The 21,922-nt window shown below is 44.8% G+C and overlaps 3 protein-coding genes across 5 annotated transcripts in view; all 3 read right to left on the bottom strand.

The window, feature by feature from the left end:
- Nucleotides 1–21,922, bottom strand: part of LOC125952409 (uncharacterized) — a 310,728-nt gene that overhangs the window by 245,699 nt on the left and 43,107 nt on the right. Inside the window, exon 1 of one of the 3 annotated variants that reach the window (XM_049681868.1) lies at nt 15,492–15,495. The exons of the other annotated variants lie outside the window; for them this stretch is intronic. The gene's annotated coding sequence lies outside the window, so the exon portion shown is untranslated. Of the gene's footprint in view, nt 1–15,491; nt 15,496–21,922 lie in introns of those variants that run through there. 3 annotated transcript variants of the gene reach the window in all.
- On the bottom strand, nt 2,624–5,757 carry LOC125959489 (lysosomal alpha-mannosidase-like). Its single transcript, XM_049692312.1, has 4 exons — nt 5,743–5,757; nt 5,558–5,660; nt 4,747–5,488; nt 2,624–4,676 (listed from the first exon to the last, which is right to left on the bottom strand). Exons 2-4 carry the CDS (start codon nt 5,634–5,636, stop codon nt 2,624–2,626), a joined length of 2,874 nt encoding a protein of 957 aa, XP_049548269.1. The 5' UTR covers nt 5,637–5,660; nt 5,743–5,757.
- The window catches only part of LOC125959488 (neurotrimin-like), a 36,200-nt gene continuing 23,423 nt past the window's right edge, over nt 9,146–21,922 (bottom strand). Inside the window, exons 2-7 of the mRNA XM_049692311.1 lie at nt 14,661–14,758; nt 14,235–14,442; nt 10,128–10,286; nt 9,819–9,947; nt 9,448–9,744; nt 9,146–9,372 (exon numbers count right to left, since the gene is read on the bottom strand). Of these exons, the coding sequence (XP_049548268.1) occupies nt 9,146–9,372; nt 9,448–9,744; nt 9,819–9,947; nt 10,128–10,286; nt 14,235–14,442; nt 14,661–14,758 (1,118 nt within the window). The remainder of the gene's footprint in view (nt 9,373–9,447; nt 9,745–9,818; nt 9,948–10,127; nt 10,287–14,234; nt 14,443–14,660; nt 14,759–21,922) is intronic.

Raw genomic sequence — 21,922 nt, 5'->3', positions numbered from 1 at the left:
GACCAAATCACAATGAAAAACGCTTTAAGAAACTCCTTTTAAAATACCACTCGACGGAGGTTAAGGTAATGTACCGCTTCAATTTATTTGTAGATTTCTACGGAAACCGGAGGGATTACCGAAATGGTTTTGGTGACAATAAAACGATGTATGACGTAAAACGTAGGTCAAGAATAAGAATAGATAGAAAAAAGATAGATCTAAAGAAGAGCATAGCGAACGTTACATCTAACTCCTTCTTAGCAACAATCTTGTTTTTGTTATATATAATTGATATTAAAGAAATAGGAAATTACATTGATTGAATGTCTTTCAAGTGAAGACTTCGTGCCACTAACAGTCAATCCAGATGATATGGAAAACAAGATGCTGAAAATAGAAAACCAACTGCACGAATACCGAGAAGAAAGCAGGTTTGGCAAGAAAGCGAAACTTTCAACAACGACTGCATCGATTTTCGCGAAGGATTTGGTGACTATGAAAAGGAACTCTGACTATGACTGGACACCACTGTCAGTTTACTTAACCATAGCATTTCCCTCAGTTTATTAAAGAAGAGATATACTAAACCGTAACATGTTACCTTGGTGTTTGATAGCAGTGGAAGCCCGACTAACTATCAAATCATTTTCGAATCACGAAAACCAAGGAAACAGAATGTTGGTTTAGATAGATAATTTTACCAAAGAGAATCGGTAAATATTGTTTAAATACTCTTCATTAATAAAAAAAATGATTCGGTCAAAATGAAGCGAGATGTTTTTTAATCCTTTTCTCTGCTATGAAACATTTGATTTGACCTCCGAAAATGCGATCGAAAAGTAGATCAAACTAGATGCCATGGGGCATTATTTACGGGTGATTCAATTCAAACTGAACGAACACCGGGAGCAAATGGAACGGATTCAAAGCATTGACGAGAAAACATTCGTCGATTTCCTGTGAGTTATACATCGGCTCGAAGACAGAGTAAAGAAGGTTGTTGATTTTGCTGAAATGCAAAAGCATGCATTATGAGTAAAACACTTCAACGGAAACTACAGATATGCCCGATACGATGCGTTCGTGATAGAAAGTGAAGGCGAACAATATATCCTGAAAACTATTGGAACGCACAGTGGAACCGTTGCTTTCTCGTATATTAGTATCAAAAATTTGAGTAAGCATCACACATAGGTATTTGAAGGACAAAAGATTGGATGAATAGCAAACTCATCTAAAGTTATAAAATTAAAACATAATGTCAAAAAATGACAATATCAAACAAAAGCTAATAAAAAAGTTAAAAATAAAGAACGGAACTGGCTGGTGTGCGTGATGTGAACGATCTACTAAAATCCACGACACCATTCTACACATGCTCACGCTAAACACACCAAAAACACGAGGCGCTTTCGGATGTGCTTTTTTCTTTTTCCTTTCTACGAGCTCTCCTGGTGAGGCAACCTCGTTTTCGAATAACAACGTTTGCACGATAGCTACATGTTCACAAACTACTTAACCAGTCACCCTTAAACCCAATTAAATCACTTAAGTTTTTTCCATCTTTAGGCAATTCTGTTCCACAGAGTGAACAGCGGTTAGATATGTTTGGAAAGAAGAACTGATCCGGTCGATCATCACTTAACAACTGCCGGCATACCATCGCTTGCACGATCGTCGTGGACCGACAAACAGACGACCGAGGGAACGATTCTTTCCTCCAGCAACGTTTGCCTCCTTATCACCCAGCAGAGTTGCTGCGAGCAATAGGAACATGATCTAATAGATGCCACTTCCGGTTAAACGAACGCCAGTCAGAATTTTGCAGCTCAGTTGACACACACTCTCACACAGACACATAAGCAAATTCGACCGCAAGTACGTGGTTGCGAGATGAAACGCACTGGCCAGTCGGGTTCTATTCTCGACGGAGAAATTTGATGATGATAACAGGCAGCGTTTCAGCTGTGCCGCGAGTAACAAATGCGATTGAAATAGCATTTCGTTGATCGTTGTGAGCGCTCTCTTCGTTGAACACTTAAGTGAGCAGACAAATTTATGGAACACATGAACAGGCGCATATTTCCCTGCCAAAACATACTTATTTGAACAAACATTTGTTGTCAAAATACTTGAGAAACCGTTGCGAACGACATTTTCGTATCTCTTTTTCTTTTTTGTAACTGTTCCCATTGTTTGTTAATCAATTGCCTATGCTCGACATAATTCTAAATAGTGCATCCAACAAGGTCAAGTTCATGCAAGAAGATGCTATGTTCGTGTAGAAATCATGTAATAAAAACTATTAATTCATTAGAAATCTGCCATGATTTCAGAGTAATGTATAATTTACTTTTTAAGTTGTATAATTTTACTCGTATCTTTTACTGGTATCTAGTCTGGGGTTTTCGTGAGAGTTACCTAAATCGATCGATCAGACGCGACCACTACTAAAAATCATCCATACTAATAGAACTTATAAATGTTAGTTCTAATTGAAACACATATTTTTAAACTGGTACCATTTTATTATCGTAATTAAATTGTCAACTAAAACAGAAAAAGTTTGAAAATTTATTAGCGGTATTCTATTTAATTTCCTATATCGAAACAATTGGGATTCTTTATTTCAAACGCTTCTTTATGCTTTAACCATCCTCACGACATAGGTTCTGATTTGCATTGGATTGAGCACGATTTGGTAAGGAGTTTGGTGTGGCTCTTTCGCTTCAATCGCAGCGTTCTGTTTCGTTTTCGCTTCACCATAAACCAAGCGCTGAGCATCTTCCATCCACTGATTTCCTGCCAGAGTCGTCTCGCGAATACTGTTGATTTGATATCCGTTAAACAGATCAGCAATATCAAACTGTACTACGCCAGAAAGGGAAGGATCTTCATTTTTCTCGAAGATATGCTCGAAACGAACTAAAACAGTGCCATCCTTCCAGGGTTCCATGGTCAAAAGATGGACATTGGATGGCAATGGTCTCGATAGAAACGAGAAGTTATTGTACGGTTGAGCGACAAATTCATCGAATGAAAAACCATTCGCGTTGATCACGAAAACCCAAGCTGGAAGATGTACATTCCGTTGAAGAAATCGTTCCTTTGCCTTTTGTGTTTCTCCTTTCACGGTGGGTGCAGATGATTTTCCAAAGATCAGCCAGTGCTTTCCACGAGCTACCAACCCTGACCCAAATTGTGTTTCGTTGAGAGCCTCTCCAACTCCGAAGCGATCATCTCGGAGCAACCTACGGTGAACCATCAGCTCCAGCTGTCCATCTTGCAAGCTGGAACCACCTTGGGCACGATCGTTGAGAACAGCCATACGATAATGCTCATCTTCAATCGCGATCTTTGCGGTCACGGGATAATAGTTGCCAGAGACCGGTTCCTGCAGCTCGAGCTCCCAAGTCTCACGCTTGTTCCGTACTCGGCGCAGCATCTCGCGACCATTCGAATCCGTCCAGAACGCTCCATTCGAAGCGATGTCCGAATCGAAACGAGAAATGATCTCTTTGCCCGTTCCATCGTTGATCGGGATGGGTCCAACAAGCCATTCCAGCTCGACATGCTCCTTGCCCGGATAGACTCGAATCACTTGACTAATCCACTCGTTGAACACCTGGTGCACCTCCTGGACGAGATCGGTTTTCACGACCTGCACCTTGACAGTCTCGGTGATTGCCTTCTCTGTGCCATTCGGTCGGAAGATGTATGCTCCGGATGATCGGTTACGGAACTCCTCATTGTTCCCGTATGCTCCTTGGTACCAGAAGTAGTTTTGTTTGAGCGAATGAGTCTCTCCATCGATGACGATCGAGCTCATGAATCCGTCAGCGTCGAACAGGACGGTCAGATGTTCGTTACCGATGCTAATGTTATCCTCCTGGCTGACTGCCATTGGTGTGTTGGACGACACTGATGTCTTCATCTTCGAAACATAGTACGATCTGTAGCCAACGGGAGCGATCTGCTCGGCATGGAACACAACCTCGTGAGTGGCAGAGCTATCGCGGAATGGCAGATCGATGACAGAGGCTGGAATCGGGATCAACGTCGATGGAACCGTTTGTCCACGATCGTTACGCACGAGATAGGATCCCTCGGGCACTGGCAGTCGTACGAAGCTATCGGAACTGTACCCAAGAGGATTGTACAACAGCACAACACTGCTATCGGCACCTTCCGTAATGTCGCAAGCGCTGATGTTTTGGTTCTTGCAGTAGTTCCACTCGAATTGGAAGCTGTTCCTCTCACCAGCCAACTGATTGAGGGCCGAGCGTGTATTGACACTGCATGCCTCGAATGCGTTGTACAACATGCGAGCATAATCGTCAGCGACATGCTGTTTCTCGGTCCCGGTAATGGCATCGTGATGCTGCATCACTCCCATCGCATCACGCAACACGGTCAGATGATCCTCGTAGTACGTTTCCTTCGTCGGTGCGATCGCCGACAGCTGCTTACAGACCTGCAGGAAGTGATTTCCTTCACGCTCGTAGCGCTTCTGGGTTGGCCGGGAAGTGTAATAGCCAGTCCAAAAGGCATTCGGATCCGATGCGTACGGGAAGAAATCGTCGCTTTTCGTTGGCCACTCAACGTCAGCATCGTGGACGGCCTGGAGATAGCAGGAAGGCGTTGAATAGAACACGTTCACCAGTGATCCTTCAGCTTGTCGAGCATTGGTGTACCTGCGGAGGGTAAGTATCGTACATGAATCGCTTACTATTGGTCCGAACTTCCCAAGGATCCATTTCTTACTTGATCAACTTATCCAGATTCTTGAACCACATGTTCGCATCCTGATAGTGGAAGTCCTCCCCCATCGTAAGCACGATGTTGTTGGTCCGGTACGCCTTCGAAACGTTGTGCACCGTGTCTAGGAACAGATCGATCTTTTCTCGCACATTATTGTCCCTCGAATGCGCTCCATCGATGATCGGATCGTCGTTGCACAGGACATCGAAGCAAAACCCGGGCGGTGGTGCGTAGATGTAGTAGAGTGCGCTCGTGAACAGTTCGCTCTGCTCGAGGCTACCGCTGGTCTTCCAAAGCATCTCCATCGTTTGCGTGGCGATCCGATCGGCTTTATCCTGAAAATCTAACCGCCCCTGAAACAGTCCATCGAAGCCCATCTGGCGGAATAGGGAACCCTGTTCCCGTGAATGTCCGAATGGATCGATCTGCCAGCCCGCCTTCGGTCGACCACACTCGCCGAACGTATCGTTCAAGTAACGCAATCCCCAGGTGAACTGATCCACAACACTTTGATAGTGTACGGCCGCCTCATCGTTCATGCTCCATGCGCCACCGATAAATTCGAGGCGCCCTTCGTTGACCAAACGTCGCACAGTTTGCTGTTGCTTGGGGCTTTGCTCTTCGAACCATTTTTTCATAAATGCTGACTCCACGAATATGAACCGTCTGGTGGTGTCTTTCAGTAGCTCCTGTACCACGGAATCGAGGATGTACTGGACGCCTGCCTTCTGAATATCACTTCGACCTGTTGTAAAACAGAACAGATGATGACTTCAAATGATGTCCCACTCCTTGTTAGAGGGGAGCTACTCACTTCCATAGTAGTATTGGTCGACCGTCTTCAGCCAACCGACATCATCGTGCGTGTGGGCCACGAGATGCACATTAAGCATGTCCGACTTAACATCCGGACATGCCTGCCACCGTAAAGCATAACCACAAATCAGTAAAGGTAAGAGTAAACAAGTTGTTTGTGCATCTTCTTTTTCTCTTGCTCACCTGATAGCCACAACGGGACGAAGAAGTACCGATGGTTGGTATCGCACTGGAACCGGTCGGAATGGCTATGTTGCCCACCACTAGCAGGGCCAACAAGAAAAGCCTGTTTCTTGTAAGCACCATCTTCTCGTTTTGCGCGAAGTGACCGAAGTAAATCCAATCTGCTGGTGCTCCTCCTCCTACGGATGTTCTTTCTCTGGCGTGACTCCCGTAGGACTGAGGCCGCAGTCGCCGCATAGCTGATTATTATGTTGGCGCATGACTCGGTCATTGCCAGATAATCGCAATCGAAAAGGTGGGTCAATAGGCCCATGGGGGTCTTATCAGTACGAATGATGTGTCAATGGATGACAGAAGAAGTGACTCTTAATGTTTCGATACCATTGATCAGTGATTGATGACCAGATCATATCAATGCTATTGGATTCTTTTTGTAAACATGATAAGAAAATCTTGCACATCAGTAAATTCAATATGAAAAACATCGTAAATAGTTTCTACATTAACTATTGCATTTCAAATTCCCAGTTTAAGGAGCATTTGGAGAAGCATACAATGCGACGCTCTGCTTTGTCCATAACAGATCCAACGGACAAGTTCAAAATGGACATAGAAAGCCGACCGCTTGCGGATGCTTATGCGTATGCGGGGCAGTAGAGCGCCTGTCACTCGCTCCTGCAGACCCGAACAGTGGATGGCCGTTCGGTTTAGTTCCAGCATCAATCAACCCTTTCCGCATTGTCGTGAGCATATGATTTACACTCGAACGGCTCACGACGGAAGGGCCCTTCAGCCGACGGGCACTTGCCGGCTCCGTTTCTCTTTCTGCTTCTCTGCCATCCCAGGCCATGCCGCTGGTTTGATCGTTGGTCTCGTTACCCATGGCCGGGAAGCCGGGAACGAGAAATGCAAACATCGTGTGACTCTAGAGCGGAGAGCAGTAGCGATAAGAACGGTTGCGGTTGTGGCCAAGACGAATTCAAGACATGTGTTGGTGAGAAGGAGCATAAAACATGCCCCGAGCCAATTACTCGCTAGACGACGCCCGCGAAGAAGGAGAAATGCGATGACCGGCCGGTTCGGTTGACGGCTGACGTCGATGCTGAGATCCCCGTCCTGCGGCACGGTACGAACGGTGAAGGTAAATCGCTGATTCATGATGCTGGGTTGAGATTGATGAAAGTGAAAATTATCTCTCGCTTCCTTCTCTTCTTCGGACGGGACTGTCGGGGTGAGCAAGTGAGGGCGAGTTTTGGAGGGCTGGCAGTGCAGCGCGACCGCTGGTTGGGCTTGTACGGTGGGTCAGTCGGTGAAGGGCAAACGAAGGAATTGAAAAAAAGAATCGAAGTAAATGATCCGATGGACTTGAAAAGTGTAAAGCGATCCACTTTCTATGCCGGCATGCTCGGGCATTGGAGACTTGTAAAGGGTTTTTTTTCTTTATTTCTATTTTATTTGATGTTTGTTTTATTTATCCACCATATTCTGCTCGTTTGAGGCAATTATGTGAGCTGGTATCAAAAGTGGCGGTAGCGGCATCGTGCATTCGATAAAAATAGATTGCCTGGAAGGAAATGTTTTTACTTACAGTGAATAACGACATTTATATAATCATCGATGATATTTTTGTATGAAATCATGTTTCGTTGAGTGTTTGAATGCAGTCTGTTTATGTTTTAACGAGTGTTTGAAATTTTAAAATATCCACCTCTTTTTTATGTCGAACAGATAGGTGGGCCATCATAATGCGCTTAATGTTTGCGCAAAGTGAATCTTCCATTGATGTCATATCAGATCAATATTGTTAAACAATATAGTTAAAAAAATTCGAAGATAACTGCTATTGCTAGTAATTATCCGATGATAAATAATTTATTACAGATTTTATCCTGCATTTAATAACTAAAAGGAGGCGATGACGAAGAAGTGGTTTTACTTTTACTATTTTTGGTTCCTTTAAATGTGCTGCCGTTTAACAAACTCGATTGTTGATTTTAATTTGGAATATAAAATAATAGAACGTAGATAGTATTGTACATGTTTGACTATCTACGGATGGCTATATAGGTTAATCGGTTTAACATAAACCATGTGCTATCGCGTATTAGTATGCTTCGTTATTATATTAAGTCATTGGTTATGGTGTAATAGATTTTTTTTAAATATTTTCTAACATTCAAACCTCCCAAAATTCCCCAACCCCCAACCCTCAACCCCACCCCAACCCCCAAATCCCTACAAAAATGCGGAGATAACGGTCAAATCAAACACGAAGCTCCGGGCGTTTCGCCGATAGAGGGCGCTAGCGCTATTTAGATGTAAAATGAGAAGCTTTTTTGGCTTTTTTGGCTTTTTAGGCTTTTTTTTTTGTTAGAGCAAGCTCCCGGCCCAGGACTGGCATCCTACAAGAGGGGGTCAGATTTTAGTATAAAAAGAGCCTTAAATTCGGGATAAAGTAGACCTCCTCAAGCCAAGACCGGTGCTCCGGCTTTAGAAGGACAAGCACCATCCCGCTGGACACCGTTCTGACGGCCTGCCGCCGCCAGGATCGCAGCCTAGAGGAATAACTTGCTGCCAGGACCAGTCTGCTGCCGCTGTGGGCGTTAGTAGTGTATAGAAAAGCGTAAAACTCTTTCCGGAATAAACGCCAAGGCGATCGCTCGGTTTTTCCTGTGAAGTGCATGACCATCTACCAATCGAATGTTAGTGGGATGCCGCTCGCGCTACTAACATCATAAACGTTCCAACGAGAATTTAGCCGAAACTCGGTATCAAGTAATGTTTTCATAACAGAAAGGTATGTCAGAAAATATCAGAACATATTGGAAGGGAATGCCAAAATGTAGGAAGTGTGGCTTTTCTTGTCCACGACATATTCGTGCATTAATATTTCCACACCTCCGTTAGTGATTTAGAGTAGTTGGTCCCGCTGCTGGTAATACGTTACTGTCATCGGATCATTCGAAACATATTAAGTAAGGCGTTGAACTTCTTTAAAAAATAATGTTTCACTTTTTCCTCAACTCAATATCATTGTAAGCGTTTTGAATTGTCGAGATAGATGTACGGAAGACATGCCACTAGCATACTAGCGAGCTCTTGGAATGCCTGCAAAGGAACATTTCACGTTTCTTTCGGCAACGAATGGATCAAAATGAAGCTGAAACCTCCGAACGCTCTGATTAGTTGTAATAGCTCGATATGGGAGTTTGGGTTTGTTTTTATTATTATGTTCACATTGCAGGAGAACAAACGGGACACGACGGGCTCTCGCTACGGCTTCTGGCGAACGTACACACACATACAAACACGTACACAAACACACGGTCTCGGAATGCGAAGATATTCTCTAGTTCGTATAACGTTTGTTAAGATGTTCCTAGATTCCGCTTAAGCTCCAGCATCATAACGCATCCAACGTTCCTTGCAAACGGCCAATCAACAGTAGCAGAACCATCAGCAAAAAGAACCCTCTTTCAGCGCTAATACTCGGATCGACTCCCGACGAGGCAGCCGACGCGGTCAGCAGGATCTCGTTGATCTTGTTCTCCGTGTAGTTCTTGATGTACGTCCCCGGTCCCAGGTAGTTGGAGTGTTGCACGATTTGGTTTTCCGTTGGCTTGGATTTTGCTGCAAAAAACAAATCGTGTCAAAATGAAGAGGTTTTTAATCGAGTAGAAGGTGATGGTCGTGTAAGTGACGTACAGGTTTTCCGGTACACCTTCACCGACTCCTCGGTGGTGCCGAGCGAGTTTTTGGCCACACATTTGTAAACACCAAAGTCGGACGCCTTCTCGAGCCGGATCACGATCTGCATCGTCACCTTGAAGACGTGATCCTCCAGCACCTTCTCGTAGGTGCCGCCCTGCAGTATGATCTCACCCTTACCCTTCATCCAGTAGTTGATGGAGTTCGGTTGAGCCTCACTGTGACAGACCAGCACCACCCGGCCACCCAGCTCGGCATGGTACTGGCGGCTCGGTAGCCGTACAATCGGTGGGACTGGAAATTCAAATGAGAAACCCTCCGGTAAGCCTCGGTCAGTGAGGTGTTTGGTGGCAAGTGGGGGGACGTACAGTTGACTGTTACGATAATCCGCTTGCTGACCGTCGGTGGCACACCGTTCGATGCGATGCAATGATAAGAGCCCGCGTTGTGCCGCTGAACGTTGACGATGTGCAGCATCGGTCCATCATGGCTCGTTACTATTCGACGTCCGTCGTTGTGGTGGTGGTGGTGGTGTTGGTGGCGATGTATGACGAATGAATGGCAAATGAGGGCAAAGAGGGGTTTGATGGAAGGATAAAGGAGGGTTATTATTACCTTGCGTGGGTGGGAACGGGGTGGTGGTGGTGGTGAGAGTTAGCCATATGCATAATACATACTTCCGGAGTTCTCCACGGATGTGACCGATTTCTCCCCTTCACGCTTCCAGGTGACCGTCGGTTCGGGGACGCCGGTGGCGGCACAGCTCAGGCTCACGTTGCTGCCCTCCTGCGCCACGATGTCCTTGCTGGTTGGATAGTCCAAGATATCGGGTGGCACTGTGACCGGGAAAAGGGAAGAGAACGGGAGGGAGAGTTTTGGGTGAGATTGGAGTTCTCCGGTCGGCGCTCAACAACTCGCACGTCGCTAACGCGTTGGTAATTATTATTGATTTGGATTAGCGAGGAAACTTGGACTTGGAACTCGGACTTCGGTGTGAAGGCCGGCACTTTGATCCCCGGCGGTGGGATTGAAGTCAAACACCACCACCGGTTGTAGAACCATTATCGGTGCCATCGGTGGTCGATGAAGAGGAGGTTTACCTACCAATCATCACTTTCACTCGGTTTATTGAGATGTTATGGGACGGTAGGAAGGAAGGAATGGTGGGAAACGGTGGCAGATTACGGTACGGACGATCAGAGTGTTATTCAACGGCCGAGTGCCGGTGTGTAGTGTTGATGTCTTTAGTGGAGCTTCTTCACTGGAAGACGTTCAATCTCTTCACTTAACAATGGTAGAATCAAACAAATTGGAACAACGAGCAAAACTCTCTCTCCCTCTCTCTATTTTCAATTAGTCTCTGTTTTGTTTCGTTTCCGTTGGATATTTGGATTTTTTCCAGGGTTCGTAAAACTACATTTCGGAAAACTAGCACAGCGTTGTTGGGAAAGAAGGTGCACCAAATTATCCTTGTAAAAATGATACAAATCGCGTGAATTCTTTGCTTCCCAAAACATTTCCTGTTAGCAAGTAATCTTTATAAATTTTATAGCTTTTTTATAAATCCTATTCCTCGATATTTTTCAATGATTTCAATCATTAATAGTATCAAAAAATATCATTTAACTTATTATTATATAACTTAACCCAATCTAATTGTCGATTTTTCATATATTGGAAACACTCATAGGCTGGTCAGAATCTTATTAACAGTAAATGTATTTCAGAAGGTATTATTATTTTATAAGCTGATTTATATAAGTTGTAAAAAGTAGTAGGTTAGTGCCATTAGATTCATAGCCTAAGTTAAAGGTGTACTATCAAACTCTACAACAATAGCAAAATTCTTAAATTCACAAACCAATAAGTGACTAATAGATGTGGTGTTCCAATTCTATCAAAACAATCGTGAACAAGAGCTCATCACGTGTTGCAATGCACGAAGAGTTAAGCAATAACGTTGATTGATAAAAAATATGTATCAATATAAGATAGGAAGGAGAACTTTTTGTACAAAAGTTTCATTTTTTTCCTTTGGGAGTATAACATTTTGCGTCGAGTTGAAAAGTTTTTCAAGCACATACCTTCGCAGTTTCGCGAAGGTATGTGCATGAAAATATAAAGTTGAATGCGAACACTATTTTTGACAATCAGTTCGGAAAATTATATGTAACAAGTATTAACTATACTCTACAGAAGAACGGTTCTGGTTTATACTCTACGGAATAGATGAAGCCTAGTTATTTATTAAACTTTCTAACAGCTTTACTTTACTATTACTATTACCATTTGTATCATTATTATTCCTTCATTTCTTGTTTGAGCAAGTTTATTATACGTTAGCTTGTGCTTAATCTGATTATGATTATTTTCGACACGATTTAAATAAAAACAATTAGATAAGATTCACGTAAGACCCCTGACCGTTAAATAATCTAAAACATAAATTGTACCAAGTGAAATGATTTGAAATCCCGATCGCGCACAATGCATCATCGCTTGAGTTCCATGTGTTACCATTCGTCGCATTCAACATTACATTCTAACCTCACTTCCTGTACAGCATTTTCATTCCACCCCAGGCCCGAAAACGCACACCGACACACGGACAACCCGGAACCATAATCTCGTGTTTGCGTGCTCCGAGATAGGATAATCATTTATCGTAAAACACTGGACCTCCCTCCGCCCACAGCGGGAGTAAACAAGTGAACGACACCCTCGGATCCCCTCGAATCCCCTCGAAACTCCTCTGTCCAGCAGCAATCGTCATTTGTCCCTGCGTCAAGCGGATCATAAAAATCTCCATAAAACTCGCCTCCATCCCCTTGGCGTCCCAGTAAGTCCTTCCCTCATTCAACCACTTGAAGCTAATGGCTCACCTATCCACGTGTCAAGACGCACCGCATATCCGGTCCGGTGGATAGAAGGGAGGTTTAAATTTTCATCGCACCCCTCTTTTCCTCCCCTATTTACCTTTCATTCTGGGGTTTCCCTGCGTGGGGTTTCTTAGGCTCCTGCGCGTCAAAGGGGTGAAGATGAAAGTGAAAGTCGCTATTTCCACGTACTTTCCGTCGACGACGCGCAACGCAAGATTGAGGTTAGGACCATAGGCCAGGTGACGGCAGAAACGCGCCCGGAATGTCTCTCTTCCCTTCTCTTTTGTTCGGATTGGGTATTATACCAGGAACGCGTTGCGTAGCGGAAAGGTGCAAGTGACCCCCTGTGCGTGTGCGTGTGCGTGTGCGTGTGCGTATGTAATGTTCCCTCCCGCAGAGCCCACCAGAGGATAGCACTACTGCTGCAGCACTATTTCATGGAATGGTTAGACCGAGGGCACACCACACTGGCCGCTATGTAAATAAACCATTAATTGTGCGAGAATGAGTCAACTGCGAAGGGAGGGTGCTGCCGGGGGTAAAGGAAGCGAGAGGAAGCAGTGCTTTAGTCACTGGCACTGCGCTGGGAATGGTATGCCCTTTCTACTACTCCGGGGGTGTCGAATGTCTGGAAACGTGATTTCGAAACTGCCGCCGCTCTGAGTCAAAGCTTCGAACTTCAAACGAGGCTGACTGGCTTCAGGAGTGTAATAGTGCCAGACCAGTCGTTCGGTCGGTCGGTGGTTTTCGTGTCGTAAGACAATTGAAAGTGTTATGCCAGAAGTGGGAGCGAGCGAGATACGACGACCGCGCGCGGGCTCGGTCGTTGCTATGGATGATCATGGCCACGTGGGCGGATTCTTGAATTCGAAATCGGGACCCTTTAGCAGCATAATGTCCTACGACGGGGTGAAGAGTGGGATTGTTAGCAAATTAGTTTTGGCCAAGGGTTTCCTCCACGTGGTGGCCATTCTTTTTTAGCTTTGCGTGGTGCGGTCTGATTTGTTGGTTTGCAGCATCGGCGAGCGCAATCTGCAGTCGCGTGTCGCGCTCGCACCTTGAAGAAGCCCCTCTTTGCTTTAATGTTCAATTAGGTAAACGGAGACGCGCGGCCCGCTCGGGTGGAAATCAAGGCCACGACGATTGGCTTTGCATTTTCCGACCGTTCGGACCGCGGTTTCTGGTACGCTCACTCTTCGTCGTGTTATTTCATTGACACAGAAACTCGTGATTATCTTTTCCACAAGCTAGAGTCACTTGAAATATCGGTTTAAACATGTTTGAATTTACTATCCACGTAATTCATTTTCTGTCTTTCCTACAGGTATGGTGGAGCAGTTTTAAATCTCACTTTGTTAGGCTACTTTTGCGAACACGTTAGCGAAAATAAGATTATAATGGTTAACATGAGCTTAGTAAGCTGGTAACTAAAACACTACCATAGTAACTGGTAAGTCAAAGTTAGCTATGCGTTAGTTAGAAATGCGATAGTGTGCTTGCGGTTTTACAACAAGTGTGCATGAGTTTTTGTGGAACTCGGTGTGAATAATCAACATCACCAAAGTTGAAGTTAAGTCGAATTTGTCAACCATCTTACCCTATTTAAAATATCTGCTCCTTTTTAATTATCGATGGAATACATTATATAAAACAATGCAAATTATCTCGTGCTATCGTGTAACTATCGGAATAAAAAACGAACCAGACTAGTGACGCACCTTACATTATGTATGCTTAGGTTTCTTAGCCATAACGATACGTCTAATAAACTAAATTATTTCTAGAAAACTCAACAAATAATAACAAAAAAAAGTACATTTAAATTGCGAATGCAAAACATTCATTACCTCTGCTACATCTCAATTTATAATCACAAGTTACAATATACATTTTCGTATCACTTACCAACCACATTTAGGTAACCCATTTGGCTCTTCATCGGATCCGTATTGATCTGGCACATGTACCAACCCTTGTCCGACTCCCGGATGTCCTTGATCCGGAGCTGCCAGATGCGCTGCTCGGTGTGTGTGATCGCTATCCGTTCGCTCTTCGTAATGACGAGCGTTTCGATCGTTAGTATCGTTTGCGTATCGACCCGCAACCAGGCAACCTGTTCAATCCCGACGAAAGCAATTGAAATCGGCGATTATTCCACATTTCCCGGCACCACCGGTAAGCCTCTGTTATGTTGTTCATTTATGCTGCAATCGTTTGAACCACCCCTAGGCTACATACCACAAGGCGCCGAATGCCAATGCCACAGCCTGGACCATGAATTGCATCGGAAGCGACGGGAAAGTGGAACCGGAAAAGGGCGCGGTCAATTACCTTGTATTTGTATAAATCGTGGACGGTGCACGTCATCACTCCTTCCCTTCCCACCGGTACCGTCACGTTGGCGATCGGTGCACTGAACTTCGGATCAACTGTTGTGCGATGTTCATGTGTGGCGTATGTAGGCGAAACATTCGGAAAGAAAGAAAGAAAGAAAGAAAGAGAGAAAAAAGGGAAGAAAAGAAGGAAAAGTTTTCCGTCAATTAAGTTATTCCCCCGCGGGCAGGTGCCCTATAGTCGTGTTGCAACTGCTCTGAAATCGAATAAATCTTGTGTAATGCACCGAAGCGCAACATGATTATGTGACTGTTTACTTAAGACCTTCATTACCAAGTCCACCAGCACCACTACGGGCCCCTTCGTCCTGCGAGAAGTTTCCGTTGCTTCCGTTTGCAATTGTTTACTCGGCAAGAAGTAAAAGTTCTGGCCACTTTGTGGTCCCGGTCGATGCCGGTGCATGCGACGACAACTGCTGCTCGTTGCAATGCTCGACCGATGGCGACATGTGGCTGCAAATGCGACCGTTTATCGCTAGAACCTAGCATTAGCAGCAACACAAGGGGTGCTCGCCGGTCGATTGAAAAATACACACAAACACATAGGTTGTTGCAACAGTATCACGATACAGGTCAGCAAGTCCGGATCCGAGGAAAGGAGAAAATCCATCGAAACTCAATAACACATTTGCCCTCAACAGTTTGTCGGAGTAGGAAGTGAGCGAAGTTTACTCCGGAACGGATCCCGTGCACCTTTCAATTCCCGCTGCTGGAACACTCAGAGCACTCAGAGGAGGATTTACGAGAGTGGTGGTGTGGCAGGCAGGGCAAACTTTTGCCACAATTTCACCACAATTACCGTGGCGATGGAAAACATTTTCCACGAGAGCGAACGATCGATCGATCGATCGCTCGCAGCTTCGCGCTATTGATTTATAATTGCTGACGTACGCCAGAACGTCACGACGTCTTCGAGTCAGCTGTGTGGGCAATGCTGAGTTGAGGTTGGTTGGTTGAAGGTTAATCAGTGCCATTTCGCGGTTTGTGGGTGGCTCCTTTTTCTTGCTTTCGCCTGATTTGAGCATAACTAGTCCGGGGCGCCAATAATCAGCCATTGATTTGAAGTGGTTCATCGAGTGCGTGTAATTAGCCGTGCATTCGCGGATTGCTAACTGTGGAGTGGCGCGCACATTAAAGATGAGTTTTTGTGTGTGTGTGTGTGTGTGTGAGTGGAAATCTAACAGATTGACTGAATTTAACGATATGGAATATTGGCTTGGTATGCGAATGTGGGTTAGCAGTAATTAGGTTACCAGTCGGTGTTGAGTTGAGCAGAGATCTGGCAAGGATATTCTAATGTTTAGAATGATCATTCGTTTTGGGTTTAAGCAACTCAGTTTATCACGATTTTGAACACAAATTCTGCATCATGTTTTTGAACGATAACTTAATAGAACGAATCACTTTAGTAGTCGAAAACATGTAACACAAGTTTTGTTGATTGAATTTAATTATGTTGTTTATTACATGGTGACTTCTATAAATTGACTTGGATTTTATTATTCGCAGTTAATAAATGGATTAATTTGAAGTATTATTAAATACTAAGAAGTAGGTACATGAACAGAAACAACTAAGCAAGTCACATAAAAAGAGCATTGCGCAAATCGTAGCTAAATCATATAGAGTTTATTAAGAAACCAGAGTGGTCAATGATTGAATCAAAAGAACTAATAAATGATAATATAGTTTGAGTTTCATTAGTTACATCATTCTTGAATTGAAGTGACAGTTACACAGCACAATGGTCACAATTTTATTTTCCTATTTTTAAGAGTGAATGACATGAATTAACGAATTACTTATATTTTTAATAGTTTATTTGTAATTGGTTTCATACAAATAAACGAGCATTTGGTTTTTATTCATATTATACACGCTATAAAGTACGTTTTATACACATTTTATAACATCGTACTACTTTTAATTTAATTAGAACTACATGACAAAAATGTGACGTTAAATAATAGTCGACTTTGTGTCACAATAGACTTTAACTGTAACTGGAAAGGTAAGGCAAGGAAAATACGTTTAAATAAAAGAAGGTTTGCCCTTCAGTCCAGCAACGAATCCCATTTTACTAACATTTCCTCGTCTTTAAAGAGCACCCAGCCATCCAAAAACCTCGCAAACAATCGCTTCGTTCCCAGCTGCTGCTTTCCCTTTTGACGCAAAGACGTTTGCTGCGGCGTATCAGTTGCATCCATTGTCACTTCATTGATCCCCGGATCGCCGTTAGAGAACTCGGCCTGCCCGTGAACGAACGTACGACCGTACCCGATAAGAAACTTCTCAGACTTCTGACCGTGGCCCTTCCCCAATCACATTCTCCCCCGGACACTCGTCAAAAAACATTCCAAAGAATGCAGCAAAGTCAAGCCATTCGGATCTCCGTACCGCGTGTCGAAGGATTCAAAGCGTTTTTTCCCCGGGGTTTTTTCCCGCCACAAAGTACGAAGCGCGAAATCCTCTTTTGTACGCACCACGGCGGCGGAGGTGGCGGCTTAAGAACTATATCCCGCGGGAGTCAACCTTTGCGTCGTCGTTCGTTTCTATTGTTCTTTCAAATGTCCACCCTCAAAGGGCCGACCACTGGGGGGTTGCGGTCCGCTATCTTCCGGGTATTGTTGCGCGCAAAAACGTGCGCTTCATTTGACGTTTCGACTGTCATTCCGGAGTCCGGATCGCGAGGTTCGCACTTTCGCGCAAAATCTTCACAAACAAAATCTCAACCCCAAGGTCCGACTGCGATGCTCAGCGGGATACTAAGGAGCTGGTGGACACTTCCGGCATTCTCTCTCTCTCTCTCTTCCTCTCTCTATCTGGTCCTTACCCCATCTGGTGAAAAGCGATTAAAAAGTGAAAGTTAACGGGCCAAATGGTTGACGTTCTCTCGTTTTCTTCGTTGCGTTCAAGTCCAAGCTTCGACGGACTGAGAAATCAGGACGTTAGGCACTTCGCCAAGTAGCTCAAGAAGGTCCTTACAATCACACCCAAACACCGACCAGCCCCGTAATCCCTTTCGGAGTGATAATTTATCGTCACCTTATGCAGGACATCCAGAGACGGGGGGAGAAGAGAAAAACGGTCGGTTGTGGGTGGTTGAGGGGTGGCGGAAAAAATGGGAAATTTATTGAAAGACCTCGCTCCAGTGCTGCCTTTCCGTGGGTTTTGATTGGTTCACTCTATCTCTCTCTTTCACTCTCGCTCACACGGTCGCGTTGTGTTTGTTTCTTGTTGAGTTGGTTATCCCGTCCGGAGAACGTAACACTCGCTTGACATGCACTGTGTGGCCGCCAGCAACACCACACCCGTTCCCTTGTACCGAATCGAATGATACGCTCCCCGATCCGACGCGAAAGAACCACCAAACAGCTTTTCCAAATGGAGCCAAATTAGAATAATAAATTAGTAATGACATAATTCGTATTTGATTTCGCTTTTATTTGAGCCGATCACAGGGTGGGGGGGGGTGGCTCAGGAAACCGCGAAGGCAAACATCGCGTCAACGTCGCTCGAACGATAATTGTCCATCGGTTTTCGACGCCCTCATCCGGACGCCCGCGATGTGTCTTCCGGACCCAAAAAAAGTGACACACACACTAGCATACTCGCATGCCTTTTGAGTGTCGCTGAATGGCCTTCACAGAAGGGGCGAAGGTGGTGTTTCGGGTGTAAATATTATTATTGCATGCCGGGAGCAGATTTAACACTCCTCCGATTCACCGTTTGTTGAGGCCGTAACATGGCGCTATCTCGCTCTGCGGCTTTGCGGAAACGGGGAAAGTAATGGTCGTTGCTGCTGTAGCCGGTTAGCGGGGGTGACCAAATTACTCATTTCCCTGCCATAAGTCAGGCCTCGAGCTGCTCTAGGCTGGGCAGTATATCCGTTTCTGTTTTCGCAATCCTTCCCATTATACTCTTAGCCGTAGCACTTGTTTTCATTTGTTTGTTTTGGGTTGCTTGTGTATGTTGGGGCAGGGATGCCAACTAACTGCCAACGCCAAGTGCCAACCAGCACTATCGTCTAACAAATTGCTTGAAGCGCGATCAAATTAGCTATTCCCGCGTCGGTGCTGCGTGCCCGATTCCCGGAGTGAGTGTTTGTCAGCAGTTAAACATTTCCGCAGCATAACCTTTTCCGTTTTCTCATTTCCACCCCTGTTTTCCCGGGGTTTTATGTTCTTTTATTATTTGTCGACCTGGCCGAATGGCAGAAAGGATCCACGCTAATGAGCAGGAGTGTGTGGGTGTGTGTGTAGGTGTGTGAAGTACCATTGTTGAACGCGGCTTACTTGGTGAGCTTTTACTCAACTTTGACGAGTTGAAAAGTTTGAAAGAAAGTTCAAGAGCGCGAGAGAGAGAGAGAAAAAGAGAGAGAGAGGAGAAGAGTTCTAGTATCTGCCAGGGTCACCAGAGTAGGGAAATGGCCCGGCCCGACAAACTTCCGGCACGGGATGTGTCCGTGTCGATTTGCCTCGGTGGCCAGTTTTATGCGGTGTTTACGTCACATTAGACCTCATCATCGACTTCCTTTCCATCGTTGGCCAAGAAGGTACACACGAAACATACCTTCCAACGGCACTGACGACGACGACGACGACGGCATCATTACGGTTCTCGCACGCTCAACCGTCTTCAACACCGAAGGTCCGCGACCGGGGAGGGGTGGAAAAGTTGGTTCCAACCGGGGGGAGGGCCACCGCTTATTTACGGGCTGCAGTTCCGGTTAAGGAGGAGCCCGGAAGATCCGGTACCGCGCCACTTAACCGGGCGGACACGACACCATCAGTCCAAGTTTGCCAAGTTTATCGCTGCCGCCGGTTCGGCGGTCACCTCGGCCACTACGAGGTATGCAAAAAAAACCTCCTCCTTCCGATAGGTCCAGCCCTGGACTGGACTGGAAACGTGGGTGAGGGCTAAATCGGTATTGACTTTTCAAAACTCACTCATGCTGACGTTTGTGTGACGTACGGATACTAGTGAAAAGGTCCGGTAAAGTCTGGACCAGTCCCTCGTCGATGGATTGTTGGTCGAAAAGTGAACAAAGCTTTCACCGGACGGCCACTCGAAGTGGCCGAAGGAGTACAGAAATCGTAGCCCGGTGACCACTTGAGCCGCCGGTGGAAAATCAATTGCAAATTCCCATAATCACGTCTAATTTAGAAATAATAATACCTTCCTTGCCGTTAATCATTGCGCCCAGACGGCGGTCCTGCTAGGCCGGTTGTCCCGAAAAGCACCGGGCTCGGTGCACCGTGCATGTCCCTAAAGAGAGCCGCATGGCCACATGTCTTGAAGTTGCCTTTGGAAAAATGGTTTGCACCGTACTGGTTGTACGGTCGTGCTGGAGGGTTTTTGACGTGTTCCAGCACTGAGGGAGAAGTTATGGATTCACTGTTACGGTCCAATTAAAAGGCGGTATAAGTCTTTACGGTCTGGCTTTATGGTCTGTCTGGTCGTTTATCTGCCGGGGTAGAGAGTCATTTGGGTAAGAAAATTAATATTAAATAACAGATAATGTATCCGATAATACGTCGTGGATAACGAAAGGAGGAAGTTCCGGTAGGTCTTGAGATAGACTGTTCATCATTTGCATTTCAAATGATTAAATAATGTTTTCCAATAAGTATTTGGTACTCAAAGAACATTCTTAGTATAGTTCAAACGATTTTTTTTATTTTCTCGATAATAAAAAATGTCAAACCAGAAAGAATGCTGTTGGCTGATGAGTAACACTTTCCAATTCATAATGAACTTGTTATTGGCAGAAAAAAGTTTTTAAATTGTTAATAAACAGTGTTTCTTAATGTTACTAATCAAGTATATTTGAAATTTATTCTTTTAAACAAAAAAAACAATGTTAAACACAAATTTAAACACAAATTTAAACTGTTTAAAGTTCTCAAATTTACTATTAAGTGTGGTTTACACGCTTGAACTCTAGTTATCGAAGTGAGTAAAAGTAAGTAATTGAAGTGAGTGATTTAGAACGATAACAATCGTCTCAAATTTTGATTTCTAAAACATGTCAGTTTAGGAACAACTAGATTTGTCTATTTATTAAAAAAAATCACCTACTAGCTGTTCAGCACATTTAGTAACCGGTTTACTAGTAATCCAATTTAATGGCTACTTTCCGGCCACAACAAGGTTTCAAAACAAGATGTTGATGCAATATTAAGAATTCATATTCTTTTCATCACCATCACCGTCATCATCAAATATATTGCATAAACATTATTCCATTGTTCTTTTAGAGTCATGAGTGATTGATAATGCATAGTTAATTTGGTTAGATTTCTTCACAGATAATATTGGCTATCTGATATTGCCAACCGCTAGAGATCTCCAGGTTTTCGGACAAACATTCCGCGCGGTTCTTACTTCAATCAACAATATCCCTTTTTGCGGTTCCACTGCCCTTTGTTTGCGCCAAAGGATCGCGGTGGTTAATGAAATTGCTTGTTTCGCCAAGAGGATCCGGATCTTGCAAGTAAATCAATCCATTCGCTACGGCGCTACGATGGCCGACAGCGGAAACCACAGCAACCATCGGTTCCACCGAAAAGGTTGATATTTCTCCGACCTCAAGTAGGCATTTTAATCCCTTACCTCGAGGAGCCTCTTGACAACGAGCTCATCACTCGCGCGGGCGAGAATATTGAATTTCGCGATTCTGTAACGTTCCTTAACATATGTATGTCATGTAATGTTACAAGCATATCACGGCGCATCATCATCATCGTCATCGGCCTCGGCCCACAAAATGGCGTATTGACGTTCGGATCGCCTGCACCAAAGAGCACCTCGCACTACAGCCCTTTGCTGTAATTTCATATCCACTATTTATGGGGCAGCACCTAGTAATAGTAGAGCGAACCATGGTCCACTCCATATTGTGGCCGCATATGACCGACAGCATTGGCGGCCGTCTGCCGGATGATCGGTAGCTGACGTGCTGCTGCTGTTGCTACACGAAAGAGCAGCCGCTGACGCTAACCTTTCGGGTAGGATTATCACTCCAAAACGGCCAACGGCAGCGAGCGGGGAAAAGGGCATTCGAAACGAATAAATTAGGAGTCCGTATGGTGGGGTGGGAGGTGGTGGGAAGCTCGAAAGCCAGGCCGCGTTTCCGCTCTTGCGGCTTGCGGCGTTCGAACCCGTCGTTGGCGATCAAAAAGGATGGATTAGTGGCTG

The sequence above is a fragment of the Anopheles darlingi genome, chromosome 2, assembly GCF_943734745.1.
Source record: "Anopheles darlingi chromosome 2, idAnoDarlMG_H_01, whole genome shotgun sequence".
NCBI classification, from domain to species: domain Eukaryota; kingdom Metazoa; phylum Arthropoda; class Insecta; order Diptera; family Culicidae; genus Anopheles; species Anopheles darlingi.
This window is presented reverse-complemented; position numbering and strand designations above follow the sequence as displayed.

Coding starts and splice junctions, on each gene's coding strand:
- LOC125959489 (XM_049692312.1), bottom strand. CDS start 5,636: ATGCTTAATGTGCATCTCGTGGCCCACACGCACGATGATGTCGGTTGG. Junction 5,489..5,557: donor CGACCAATACTACTATGGAA/GTGAGTAGCTCC, acceptor GTTTTACAACAG/GTCGAAGTGATATTCAGAAG. Junction 4,677..4,746: donor AATCTGGATAAGTTGATCAA/GTAAGAAATGGA, acceptor TACCCTCCGCAG/GTACACCAATGCTCGACAAG.